Genomic DNA, 14,619 nt, shown 5'->3' with positions numbered 1-14,619 from the left:
TTTCTACGATGTCAATACTGCATGTCGGTCAATTTTCACGATTTTTGAAGGTGTTTTTCTATGTTAAGCAAATGTGCAAAGTTGGGCTCAGAATGAAATATTCAGCAGTTCGGGCAATTTTTGAGAGGCGATATCTCACGATCTATTCGGAGATTTTGTATGAAACTTCACAGTCCTGTTCTACGATGTCAAGACTACATATCGGTCAATTTTCACGATTTTTGAAGGTGTTTTGCTATGTTAACCAGATATACAAATTTGATTTGCAAAAAAAGCAAAAAAAAAAAAAAGAATTCTCGGACCGCCTCAAAATTAGGCGGTTCTGAGCAAAAAAAAAAAAAAAAAAAAATCTCGGACTGCCCAAAAAATAGGCGGTTTGGAATAAAAATTCCGGACCGCCGAATTTTGAGGCGGTTTGGGCATTTTTAAAATTTTTCCAAAAATCTAGTTATTATTAATAATTTGTTTTTCTTTTTGGATATTTTTAAAAATGTCGGCCCTCGTTTGGTCTGGCCTTGTAACTATTCATTTCACGTAAGGTAACTTAAATTTTGAGTTTTAATCCGGACCGTTCGATATGTGATTGACCTTTGTATTCCAACTCGGATTGATCTATTCTGATCGGACGGTTGAGATCTAAACTCAAAATTTGAGTTACCAAAGCAGATCCTAAACTCCGCCTTCTAGGCACCGTTGCTCTGAGCGTCTCCTCGCCAAGAGAAAAAAATGGTAGAAACTAGAAAACATAATAAAAAAATGAGAGCGCTCTTCTTCTCTCACTTGTCCTCTCCTTCTCCCACTCTCCGATCAAAAATCAACATTGCACGCTTCTACTGCGCCTCTCCGATAACGCCCAGTAGATTTCTCTCCATTTCAAGCACTAGAGGTCTATATACTTGTTTCTCGAGCAAGACCATGTCCAGCTCCAGCCAATGCTCCGTTTCGTGGGAAACCACTTCAACTCAAAGTGGAGAGGCTTCTCGTGCTTTCAATTGCTTGGATGGGATCCGTACTCTTGCTGAATCCGGACGATTTAAGGTCTCTTTGACATTATAATTGATTTAATTTGCGGACTGTTATGATATATTGAGAGAAATTGGGTTAATTTTGGAGATAAAGAGAGATTTTTGTGAAACCGAATTGCCGAAATCGGTGAAAACTTTAGACCTTGAGATTCTTTTATCAGGTATTCGTTTTAATCATATATGCGGTAACAGTGGCAGAGAAAGAAGGGTTTGGACTTTGGAGGCACATTGTAAAAATTATGCAAATTTTGAATTTATTTGGCAACAAGTTAACCATAAACCTTGGCTGAAACCACTTCAACTGATAGTGGGAAGGCTTCTTGTGCTTTCAATTGCTTGGATGGGATCTGTATTCTTGCTGAATCCGGACGATTTAAGGTCTCTTTGACATTATAATTGATTTAATTCGTGGACTGTTATGATATATTGAGAGAAATTGGGTTAATTTTAGTGATCTGGGAGAATTTAGGGAGGATAGGAAAGAGAGATTTTTGTGAAATCAAATTGCCTAAATCGGTGAAAACTTTAGACGTCATTTAAATTATATATGTGGTAGTGGCATAGAAAGAAGGATTTGGAGGCACATTGTAAAAATTATGCAAAATTTAAATTTATGTGGCAACAAGTTAACCATAAACCTTGGCTGAAACTAATTCAATTACTAATTCCCCCTTTAAATTTCTGATCTATTTTATTGCCTCTCATGACAGGCGTGGTTCTTAGATCAATATGGGGTACTTCATGATGGGAAGAAACCATATCCTGGTGCCATTTCTACATGTATGTTAATTTAATTCATTATTTTTTTTCTTTCCAAGTAATTTCTGAAATACCCTACATAAACAGCAATGAGTTCTTTTATGCAAATAGAAGTTTCGATATAGACTGATTAGGGGGTAAATTGTTCCAAAAAGGTTAAGAAGGGTTAACTTTGGCATTTCGGTTTTTGTTTTTCATTGTTTAGTAAAAAACATACAATGTAATATCTTGAATTTTTAATTTAGACAGTAATGGTTTTTCCTACCTCATGATGTAGTAACTTCACTTGCTGAATTTTTCTCGCACATCCTGAGAGAGCTAACTTAATATTTTAGGAATTTTGCCCCAAACATTTATCTGATAATTTCGCTTGCTGATATTGACTTCATAGTAGAGAAGCTAGCAGCAACAGGGGCTAAAATGGTAATTATAAGCAATTCATCAAGAAGAGCAGTTGTTACAGATGATAAGCTTAAATCTCTCGGGTTCGACCCGTCTCTATTCCTTGGTGCTCTTACCAGTGGAGAACTAACCCATCAATTTCTTTTGAGGTATAATAATATATTATTTCATATAGTTCAGTAAGAAAATTTACCTTTCGTTAGATCTAGCTCTTAATGTTTAATTATAATAATAAGAATAAATTAGGAGAGATGATCCCTGGTTTGCTGCTCTGGGAAGAAAATGCATCCACATGACATGGAATGATCGAGGGCCAATATCTCTTGAGGTAGTCTAAATTGGTTGTATTCTGTATTAATCTTCCTATGTTAGCTTAACATATGTAATAATGTGAACTTTTGCGAATGCTTGCATGTGTTAATTATTCGTAGGGTTTAGGTTTAGAGGTGGTCAGTAGAGTGGATGATGCTGAGTTTATCCTGGCGCATGGCACTGAAGCACTAGGTTTACCATCTGGCGGTTCAGAACCTATGGATTTGGAGGGTCTTGAGCAGATTTTAGAACTATGTGCAAAGAGACAAAAACCGATACCTATGGTGGTTGCTAATCCAGATTATGTCACGGTGGAAGCACGTAACTTGTGTGTGATGCCTGGTGCTTTACTGTTATTCTATTGTTTCTTTTGGCTATGCCATATAATCTAGTATAATACTAATCAGAGTGAGGCTACGGTACTATGCATAGCGCACAACATTACGTACCATTGCTCCATATATCTGTTTTCAGATTTTAAATGGTTGATCAAAACCGCTCAAAATGATCTCCATATGAAAATGTATCTGGTGATTAAATTTATATTTTTTTATATTTTTTATACTATTTTTTAGATAGGTAGAAAATCACTAAATTTTAATTGTCTAGAATCTTGAGTCCGAATCCTCTTAGGTAACAAAATATTTGAGTTTAGATCTGGACCGTCTGATCAGAATCCGGGTCAATCCGGCCCGGGATGGAATGCACGGGCCCCTTTAATAAAGCAGATCGGACGGTCCGAATCTAAACTCAAAATTTCTATTACCTCAGGGATATGAATTCTAGAATCTTTAGATCAAGTGATTTCCTAGCTGTCTAAAACAATAGTAAAAAATTTCTGAAAAATGTAAAATTTGGTCTTCAAGTTCATTTTCATATGGAGGTCATGCTGAGTTGTTCGGATCGACCGTTTGGACTTTGAAAATGGAGATATGGAGCCATAGTACAGGCTGGTGTGCACTATGCATTGTACCGTAGCCTCACTCGTACTAACAAATAAGGTGATTGGCATTGGTCAGGTACTCTAGGGGCTAAGTATGAGAAACTGGGCGGAGAAGTGAGATGGATGGGAAAGCCTGATAAGGTATTATACTTGTGTTCTACCCGTGTTTCATTTTGGGTTCTCATACATATCTTTTGTTTCATTTTAGGTGATATATGAATCAGCAATAGGGTTAACAGGTATTGACCCGAAGGAATGCATAACAGTAGGTGATTCTCTGCACCATGACATAAAAGGATCAAAGAGAGCAGGCATTAAATCAGCATTTATCACTGGAGGCATACATGCTGACGAATTGGGTCTTGGTTCTTTCGGTGAAACGGCCAGACCTGATGCCGTGCATTCTCTATGTACCAAGTTTGATCACTATCCCAACTTTGTTTTGCCTTCTTTTACATGGTAGAATTAATGAATTAAATTTCCCTTGATTAGAGAGCATATTGGATTTGTAATTTATATATTTGCTTGTCACTGGCAGCGAAGAACATTTTACAAAATATTTTGAAAATGAGGTTAGGTATTCGTGTTTGAATACATGTTTTTGTGATTATTCTCATAAAATACACCTGAATACATGTTTTTGACGGTAACCTTAATTGAACAATTTTAAATCAGTCTAGCCACAATCACAAAATAGGCAACACTTTTTTTTGATGAAATATATGCTTTATATATTGAGAAATGCTTGTTTGTCCTTGGCCATTTTCTTCACAGACAAAAGGTGATTCAACACCAAATATGAACGAGATACAAACATGAAAGATCCTTATCATCAATTGATAGTGGTATAGATAGTCCTTATACTATTATGGTTTTATTGTATTTTTCTTTGAATAACTTTTGGTTTTGTTGACTTTTGAAAGATCCTTATCACAAAATAGGCACTACTGTGGATATTTTTTGTTTGTTGATTTAGGAGCTAAAGACTAGTTACTAAATTTTTTTTTTTTTACTTAATTACCGACTTTGTCCTCATGCTTCTAGGTAGCAAAAAAAAAAAAAAAGGAGAAAAATATAATATATATATTTTTTTTATGAAGTAGGCAAACCTCAGGTTCAAGTTCGTAGAAAGAGTTAACAAGCACACCATCTGCCTTATTTAGCCACTTGAATTGTGCCACAACCATCTCCAAATAAGCCGGGTACAGCCCGGCCCCGAGCATAAATACGGCAAGTCCTTAGGTTCAAGAACAGGCAATCCGGGCACCACAAAAGGGCTCATCTTGACCGGCACCTTGACCTGATCCTCCCTTGTGTGTCCATACACCACATTCACGGCACATGGTTGTGCGAAGAATGCAGCAGAGGATACTCCGTGCCGCCTTGCCACTTCACCTGCCCAAGGAAGGAACACATCATACACTAAAACCCTGACCGGCTGACCCTCGGTCGACTCAGACCGGATTAGGTTGTCTAGTGTCTCTAAGTCGGTGATCTCGAGCCGGGCCAAGTAATCCATGACAGAGTTGATCTGTGATATTCATATCTTCTTGTTAATTTTCGTATGTTCTTGTTAATTTTTCTTGAATTAAATTAATTATCATATTGATTTGGAGCTAATTTATATCTCAAAGCTGTAATACAATATGGTAGCAGGAAAAAAAGAGAAGAGAATCTTTGCAAGAAAACACCTATGTTACAATTTTGCAACAACTAGTTACAAACTGCAGTTCATGAATTTCAAACAATTAGTTACAATATGTTTTTTTAGAAAAGACCCTATAAAAATGAATTTGCTAGGGACGCATCCATTTTTCTAATAATACTTGTGAACTTGAGGGGTCAAACGAAAATTATTTTTTCTGTTTTTCAGTTCCATTTTTCTTTCAAGTTTTAACACATAATAGTACACCTATTAGATTAAAAAATAATAATAAAATAAATAATTAAGCCAAAGGCCGCATGACCTCTTCAATTAAAAACCTCATCCGATTGAATGTATCTAACCAATTTTAATTCTAACAGAACGCGATTCATTCCCCTTGGTTCGTTGTCAATTATTTCTATGGTCTTGACTAATAAGCGATAGTACCGAATTATCTTGATTGAATATTCAAATCTTGTACAATTGAAATGAAATACGCTTAAGAAGTCTCGACCTGGGTCGCCATCAGTAAAGAGATGAGGTTGAATTGGGAATGGTCGTGGAAACTAAAGAGAAGAAGATTAAAGACGGGCAATTAGTAAGAAGGAGCGAAGAGACTGACTCTTCCAGGGGCCATTGAACCTACTCAGAAATTCATTTAATACCTCTTCTAGAAGGCGATTAACTCTTCCAGGCTTCCCCTTGGTTAGGATGAATTTTCTATGGTCGCGACTAATTCCTCTTCCCCTTGGTTAGGATGAATTTTCTATGGCCAAAGTCTTCTCCACACCACTTCTTCTCAGAACTCAAAATTCTGGTGCTCTTTACTCTACACACATTTCTCACATTCACCACTCAGATCTAAGGTTCTTTTCTAATAGCCTCTTCAAAGAAATCTACACAACAAAATGGTAGGGTATTTGATAACCTCTGTGCTCTCTCTAGCCACCCATTTGCTCCCCTCAATTAGAGCCTCTGTGCAGGCTCCTTCTTCCTCTTTCTCTTTCTTAAAATCTATTAACTCCAAAAGGGGGCGTGCTCAAGCTTTTGAGAAGGATCTGGAGAGGCTGATGCGAACTCTGGAGTGGATCAAGGCCACACTGTACGATGCTGACGAAAGGGAGATCAGAGACCGTTCTGTAAAGCTATGGCTTAAGGAGCTGAAAAAGGTCGCTTATGATGCCGAGGATGTGCTCAGCGAGTACCTGTATGAGGTCAACCGTGTCCATCTAGAAGCAAGAAAGGCTTCTGAAGCTTCAGATTCTCACAAGAGAAAGAAGATGGAGGTTAGTACCTCATGCATATAGTAGGGGTGTAAAAAGATTTTCGTCCGGATCCGAATCTGGAAAATTACCTAACTTATCTGATAAGTGTCTGTATCCGAGACTATCCATATCCGTATCCGTATCTAAAAAATTATAGCGGATAAGGATACAACAAGACTTTTAACTATCCATATCCGACCGTTTATATTTTTAAACCACAACAAATGTGCTATATGTTCTTGAAGTGACTTATTAAATTGCATATTATACCAATAATTTATTAAATTGCATATTATACCAATAATTTATTAAATTGCATATAGATATATATTTCCGAGATTTTTAAAAATAACTATTTTCATAATTATTTTATTAAAAATAACCAAGGTTCGGCCAAATTTCTAAAAATAACTAGGCCGTAAAATTTTTTCACTGTCCACAATTTTTAATCCGGGCTGTGAAAAAATTTCACGGATGGGATTTTTTTATTTTTTTTTGCATTCTAAATAGGGTTTGAAGAAAGAAAATATCCACGGTTTGAGTTTTTTCTTTTTGTATATATAATATATGTATATGTATAATATATGTATATGTATATGTATATATAATACAATATATGTATATATATATATAGAGGTTGGCTATTCTACTTCCATAAGCATATGCCCACATATGCTTATAACCCATTTTTGTGTTTCCAATGTCCAAATGGTCGATCTGAACCGTTCATCTTGTTTTCCATATTAATATCTGCTTGGAGACCAAATTTTACAATTTTCTGAATTTTTTTACTATTTATTAAGCCACTTTGAAAATTGTTGATACAACGGTGGCTGCTGATTTTACTATTTTGTTAAGCCACCGTTGGATCAACAATTTTCAAAGTGGCTTAATAAATAGTAAAAAAATTCAGAAAAATGTAAAATTTGGTCTCCAAGCAGATATTAATATGGAAAACAAGATGAACGGTTCAGATCGACCATTTGGACATTGGAATCACAAAAATGGGTTATAAGCATATGTGGGCATATGCTTATGGAAGTAGAATAGTCAACCTCTATATATATGTATATGTATCTATAATATATGATATGTATATGTATATGTATATGTATTTGTGTATATATAATATAATATATGTATATAGAGGAGGGTTCAAATGCACCCTCTCCTTTTTCTTCGTTTTCGAAGTCCGAATAGTCAATCCGAACCGTTAGATGTGATCTACATATTAAGATGTGCTTGGAGACCAAATTTTACATTTTTTAGAATTTTTTTACTATTTATTAAGCCACTTTGAAAATCGCTGATCCAATGGTCCAGAACATGTAAAATCAGCGATTTTCAAAGTGGCTTACTAAATAGTAAAAAAATTCCAAAAAATGAAAAATTTGTCTCCAAGCACATCTTAATATGTAGATCGCATCTAACGGTTCGGATTGACTATTAAGACTTTGAAAATGGAGAAAAAGAATTTGAAAGATAGGATGCATTTGGGTGCACAAAAATTTGGGTGCATTTGAACCCTCCTCATGTATATATATGTAATGAGAAGGGATCCAATTACACCCTTTTTTAGTGATACCAGATTACATCCTATGTTTTCAAAGTCCAAACAGTCGATCCAAACCGTTCAACATGATGGATATGTTAAAATGTGCTTGCAGATCAAATTTTATATTTTTCTGAATTTTTTTACTATTTATTAAGATGGGTACAAAAATTAAATGGTCTGAATATAGTGATTTTGTTAAATACTTACTAAATAGTAAAAAAATTTCAAAAAATATAAAAATTTGATATGCAAGCACATTTTAATATACCCATTATGTTGAATGTTTGGATCGACTGTTTGGAATTTAAAAACTTTGAAAATACCGATCGTTGTATGCGTATCATTGAACGAAAACTTAAATTGAATTTTTGAGGCACTAAAAGATGTTTTTTTTTTTAATTTTAATGCTTCAAATTGGCAGGGGTGACCCCTATGCTTATTTGGATCTGTCTCGTCCCCCTTTCCGAAAAGTGGTCATACGCGCAAATCCGATTTTCCCAGCCAAAATTATGGCTGTTTAAATTTTTTTCAAAAGCTGAAATTTGAAAATTCATAACTAAATGTAGAAAAATCCAAATAAATTGAAATTTGTATCAATTCTGTGTATTTTTGAATGCTCTACATGCTGGTGTAATCACGTTTGTAGTTTGATTCTTGTATTAGTTCAGATTTACTGATTTACCAGCAGAGATCAAATTTGATATATACACGCATATATTATATATACATATATACATAAACATATATATATATATATATATATATATATATATATATATATATATATATATATATATATATATATATATATATATATATATGCATATATTATAATATATATACATATACATATATTATATTATATATGCATATATTACATATACATAAAAAAAAAAACTCAAACCGTGGATATTTTCTTTCTTGAAACCTTATTTATAGTGCAAATAGCTTGGTTATTTTTAATAAAATATTTATGAAGTTAGTTATTTTTAAAAATCTCGGCATATATTTTAATAAATAATATAATTGTGATATAATTAGTGACTAATATTTTAATAATATAATAGATGTTTTGTAACCAACAAGCTAATTAAGAAAAATATCCGTATTCATCAGATATCCAATCCTTATCCGTAACATTTAATATCTGATTTGTATCCGTATCCGAGACTATCCATATCTGTATCCGTATTCAAAAAATTATAATGGATACAGATACGGTAAGGCCACTATCTAATCCATATCCGACCGTTTACACCCCTATAGATATTAAAAATTATCTTGTGCAAATGTTATTTTTCTTCTTGTGTGGTACTAAAACTTAATAGAGGATGCTTGAATTTTTTATTTATTTTTTAGCTAGATTGGTATCCACCGGAATGTATGGTCACTTGTTATATTATCAGCTTTTCCAACCTTATAACATCAGGGTGGTCACATAATATAATACATTTCCAATCTAATTATCATTTTTAAGTTAACAAATTATGAATTTTGGCATACTTATATAATATATACATTTCTTTTTGGACAGTACATTGAGTACATTGTTCAAATTCCTGATGGCATGGTTGATCGGCTTAACAAAATAAGAAGTCGATTTGACGAAATTGCCAAGGATCGTGTGGCTCTCCAATTATGGGAGAGTGATGGGGCGAGGCGTCCAAACAATAAACTTTTACGACCCCCAACGGGTCACATGGTAGATGAGGCAAGCATTTTTGGGAGAGATGCTGAAATAGAGGAGGTAATCAATTTGTTACTATCTGAAAAAGAAAAGCCCTTTTCGGTAATTTCAATTATTGGAAAAGGTGGTCTCGGAAAAACCACCATTGCCCAACTAGTCTACAAAGATGAGAGGGTAACCCGGTGCTTTGATTTACTTGGATGGGTATGTGTCTCTGAAGAATTTGATGTTGGGAGACTCACTAAAGCAACCATTGAATCAGTCTCCAAAATCAATTCCAATTTGAGTGAGTTGAGTTCATTACAAGAGAAGCTTGCAGAAATTGTGAAGGAAAAAAAAATACTCCTTGTTTTAGATGATGTGTGGAACGAGAATCGAAGTCTTTGGGACTCGTTAAGGGTTCCTTTTAAAGAAGCAAAGCTGGTCAGAATTCTTGTGACCACAAGAAATAAAAAGGTTGCAGATGTCATGCAAACAACGACCTATTTTAGGCCAACTAACATGCCTGAAGATTCGTGCTGGCAATTGTTTCAGCATTATGCATTTAATGGTACAAGTGACACTATGCCACCACACTTGGTAAATATGGGAAAGGATATTATGAGAAAGTGTGGTGGGTTGCCATTGGCCGTGAAGTCGATTGCAAGTCTCCTTAGCCATGAAACAAATGAAGAGGATTGGAGAGAGATTTTAGAAAGTGATCTTTGGGAATCAAATTCATCGAATGATATATTCCCAGCACTTCAGATCAGCTATGATCATTTACCTCCCCACCTTAAGCCGTGTTTTTTGTTTTGCTCTATGTACCCAAAAGATTACATCTTAGAAAAGATGAATTTGATAGAGTTATGGATATCTCATGGCTACATTGAGTCCAAGGGCAAAAGAAGAATCACAGATACTGGTGTTGAATATTATGAGGAGTTAAAACAGAGGTCCTTTGTTGATGATTTTTCAAGTAGATCTAAAGAACGTTGTAAGTTGCACGATATAATCCATGATCTTGCTCGACTTAATTCTGAGAATGAACATTATTCGGTGGAGATCAATCAACCACTTGATATTCAAAAGGAAAATGTTCCGCAAGAAGCATGTCATTTATATGTAGGTGGTTTCTCTGGATATGTAGATGAAGTTCTCCAACAAAATATGATGGGTTTAAGAACCCTTTCTATCAATATGAGTGGACGTTATGGAGATTTAGATTACTGGTATTGTAACCTCGCAAAATTTAGAGCACTCAGGGTATTGGAATTGGAAGGGGATTTTTTGGAAATTCCTGGTTCCATTTCCGAGTTGAAACATCTAACTCATCTTAATATTATTAAGGCAAGATATCTTGAAACATTGCCATTATCCATTGGCCTCCTTTACAACCTACAGACTTTAATTCTTGATTGCGATGACGACTTTGAATATCTACTTGATTCCTTTCCGAAGTTGAAACATCAAACATTGCTATTATCCATTGGCCACCTTTACAACCTACAGACTTTAATTCTTTATTGCTATTCCCTTGAATATCTACCTGAAAGTATTGGTTCACTTAGTAACTTACGGAGATTAATTATTGAAACAAATAATCCAATAAATTATCTCCCGCATGGGCTTGTTAATTTTCCAGCAATAAAGTCAATGAAAGCACGGGTGATAGTTGGAAATGTAGCTTGGTTAAAGGATATGACGGACCTTGAAGGAAATCTCACTATTAATGGAGTGAGTAATTTAAAAGATGCCCAGCGTGCTAACATGAGAAATAAGTGCAAACTTGAAGCTTTTTATATAAACTGTGATCCTGATAATGATTATGAGGATGAGTGTGTTGAGTTTGATTATGAGGATGACTGGGTTTACCCTCTGAAATCAATGCTGGAAATAACCCTCAAACCAGAAATAAGTGTCCATGATGCCGATTTTTCTTGGTTAGAATCTCTCCAGCCACATCCTAACCTCAAAAAACTTGGAGTAGGATTTTATTCTTCTGCCACAATGCCGGGATGGATGTGTGATCCATGTTCCTTGCAATCAATTCAAGAAATCTCTTTAAATAACTGTGACAAGATTCAATCTCTTTCATTCAACAATCTTCACACTCTCAAGCACCTCGTTGTTCATGATTGTCATGGTTTACGAGTTCTACAGCTAGAGCAGATGTCCTCCCAGCTTGAGAAATTGGAGATTTTTCGTTGTCGCTGCCTTGAGTTGATTACTGTACTAGGGAATTTGGATATGTTGGCTACACTGAAAATTTCCAACTGTGAAGTCCTGAAATCAATAACAATGGATGGACTACAGTCGGTGGAATCTACTGAGCCAATTGGTGATTCCTCTCATGGAAAGCCACGTATCGGCCGACAGAGCATTTCAACACTTACAAGGTTGGAAATCTCTTTAAATAACTGTGACAAGATTCAATCTCTTCCATTCAACAATCTTCACACTCTCAAGCGCCTCATCGTTCATAATTGTTCTGGTTTCCGAGTTCTACAGCTAGAGCAGCTGTCCTCCCAGCTTGAGAAATTAAAGATTTCTGATTTGCCCTGCCTTGAGTTGATTACTGGACTAGGGAATCTAGATATGTTGGCTACACTGGAAATTTACCGGTGTGAAGTCCTGAAATCAATAACAATGGATGGACTACAGTTGGCGGAATCTACTGAGCCAATTGGTGATTCCTCTCATGGAAAGCCACGTATCGGCCGACAGAGCATTTCAACACTTACAAGGTTGGAAATCAAATATTGTGAATTGCTTTGTGTTCTGCCAGATGGATGGACTCCATCAATTGAGGATGCCCTGACATTAAAATTGCGGGTGACAGAGCCATTCATCCCTTATGTCCGTGTTCTTCACTGCAATTGCACTGACATTGAAGTTGGGGATCTACAATAAATCAAATCAGGTTCATAAATTTTCCTATTATTATAATTATTATTATTTTAATATTTAGATTTTAGACCACTAAACTTTTTTGCTTTTATGTAACCATAAGCCTTGGTAGAATTTGTTGACCAATCAAGCTGCAAAATTACCTGTTTCGACCATAGTGACAAATGAATTATTCGGGTTCGGTTCGGCGAGATCAAAAATTTGTGATTCGAGAATAATTCGGTTATAACTCGGAAATGATTCGGAGTTATCCGGATCAGAAATCTCAGTCCTGCAAGGGAGCAAAAAAATAAAAATAAATAATAATTGTTCTTGAAAAAATTCGGAAAAAATTTGTGAATAATTCGTAAAATTTGTGAATAATTCGTAAAATTTGCGAATTATTCGGGTTTAATTCGGTCAACCGAATAATTTTATGTTCGATTCGACATCACCTCAAAAAAGAATTATTCGGGTATAATTCGGATATCTTGTCACTATATTTTCGACAAATAAACACTTCATATTGATATTACTTGTTTGTTACTGCTACAAAATTAAGCTCTTGTCCAACCTTTTTTTTTGCAGTGTTCTATTAGAATGATGTCTTCCTTTGGCCCCACAAGGAACATATAGGAGTCCCCTCGAAGACCCTCGATAGAAATAAATTTACTATTTGATTTATTATTTGTTTTGTAATACACAGAAATAATTTCCTTTTCTCATGGGGATTCATTTTCATTGATTTTTTTTCTATACCTTTTTTTTTAAGGAAGCCAACAGTCAATTTTTGTATTACCCAATTTTTTTTCTTTAGCCAATATTTTTGTGTGACTAATATGCTTTTGGTAGTACTTTGGTCAAATTGCTGCCGGTTCAAATTCTAAAAAATTATATTTGAAACTTCAAACTTAATAGCTCAGTAAATTCGTTATATATTGAACTCGTAGAATATCAATTTTTATATATTTTTGTAGTATGAGGTATTTTTGGTTACTTCTGTTACAGCAAATTTTCTATTCAATTAATCCATTACCTTGTATTAATTTTTATATTATTTATAAATAAAAATACTATATTTATATGTATACTGGCCTGCTATATAATCTCTTGAGCCCAGTCCATCAACACGCTTTCTGAATATACTCATTGTGATTTTTGGAGCAAGGATCTTCCGTGATTCAATCTTTACAAAAGAAATATGTTGCGGGTGAAATGTAGAGAGAAACCGGGTCAAAAAGTTCATCACTACATAGATCTTGTACGATACCATCATAGGAAACTAAAAATTGAGCGAGAACTAGTGGGTCCCATGTACAGAAGGCTGATGATATTAACACATTAATATTTTATTGTGACACAACAACTTCAAAATTTTAAATTTTATAGACAATTTTACCCCTCCATACATATAGTTTTTAATTGTCATTTTTGTTTCCAGGAGATTATATATGCAATCTTCGTTACTATATATACTTTATTCTTAAATTTTTATCTAATTTGAAATAACAACAAAAGAAAAAATAAACAACCTATATTTGGATTTACATGAATAACAAAAACAAATTCAACATAATTGTTTATTCTTACTATCTTATTAAAAAGCATAGACAAATTTAAAGTACCACCAATTGAAAAACAAACAGTAATAAAAAAAATAAGATTTAAATCCTTAAAGGTATGCACTTTTTTACAAAGCCCTTTTTTCTTCAATAAGGTTTTTTTTTTTTTTCTTCACAAAGCCCTTGAAATTATATAACTTGTAGTATTTAAGTAGCGCATTCATTAGTATATCTATATTGTGAGTAGAACTAGGGTGTTCTTAAGCTTACCAAAGTATTTGGTGAGCTTGACTCCAAAACTCATCAAATCGGTTTCAAATGACAAATCCGAACCATTAGAACCCGCTTATTTTATGTGTGATGCGTCTACATGTGAATTTTTTAAACTTTCGAATTAGTTTAGTATAAAGTCAAGCGGTCAAAACATGTTCAAAAAATGAATGCACTAAAATTAATTTATTAACCTTCTAATTTTGACCAATTGACTTTATACTAAACTAATTCGAAAGTTTAAAAATTTCACATGTAGACGCATCACACGTAAAATAGACGGGTTCCAACAGTTCGGATTCGTCATTTGAAACCGATTTGATGGA

At 34.4% G+C, this 14,619-nt stretch overlaps 2 protein-coding genes across 2 annotated transcripts; both read left to right on the top strand.

The window, feature by feature from the left end:
* The first annotated feature begins 721 nt into the window (after positions 1-721).
* On the top strand, positions 722-4,105 carry LOC144547860 (uncharacterized). The gene is made up of 7 exons (XM_078296546.1): positions 722-1,038; positions 1,736-1,805; positions 2,176-2,335; positions 2,433-2,514; positions 2,618-2,840; positions 3,518-3,582; positions 3,650-4,105. The coding sequence occupies exons 1-7, from the start codon at positions 727-729 to the stop codon at positions 3,902-3,904; spliced, it is 1,167 nt and encodes a 388-aa protein (XP_078152672.1). The 5' UTR covers positions 722-726; the 3' UTR covers positions 3,905-4,105.
* Positions 4,106-5,869: 1,764 nt separating this feature from the next.
* LOC144548034 (putative disease resistance protein RGA3) lies at positions 5,870-13,293 on the top strand. The gene is made up of 3 exons (XM_078296720.1): positions 5,870-6,372; positions 9,441-12,495; positions 13,050-13,293. The coding sequence occupies exons 1-2, from the start codon at positions 5,995-5,997 to the stop codon at positions 12,483-12,485; spliced, it is 3,423 nt and encodes a 1,140-aa protein (XP_078152846.1). The 5' UTR covers positions 5,870-5,994; the 3' UTR covers positions 12,486-12,495; positions 13,050-13,293.
* Positions 13,294-14,619: the final 1,326 nt, after the last annotated feature.

This window comes from Carex rostrata, chromosome 32 (assembly GCF_964058835.1).
Source record: "Carex rostrata chromosome 32, lpCarRost1.2, whole genome shotgun sequence".
NCBI lineage: Eukaryota > Viridiplantae > Streptophyta > Magnoliopsida > Poales > Cyperaceae > Carex > Carex rostrata.
This window is presented reverse-complemented; position numbering and strand designations above follow the sequence as displayed.

Excerpts from the sequence above, each read along its gene's own strand:
- LOC144547860 (XM_078296546.1), top strand. The coding sequence starts at position 727 with ATGGTAGAAACTAGAAAACATAATAAAAAAATGAGAGCGCTCTTCTTC. Across the intron at positions 1,806-2,175 it reads TCCTGGTGCCATTTCTACAT|TAGAGAAGCTAGCAGCAACA; the intron begins GTATGTTAATTT and ends TTGACTTCATAG. Across the intron at positions 2,336-2,432 it reads ACCCATCAATTTCTTTTGAG|GAGAGATGATCCCTGGTTTG; the intron begins GTATAATAATAT and ends AGAATAAATTAG.
- LOC144548034 (XM_078296720.1), top strand. The coding sequence starts at position 5,995 with ATGGTAGGGTATTTGATAACCTCTGTGCTCTCTCTAGCCACCCATTTG. Across the intron at positions 6,373-9,440 it reads ACAAGAGAAAGAAGATGGAG|TACATTGAGTACATTGTTCA; the intron begins GTTAGTACCTCA and ends CTTTTTGGACAG.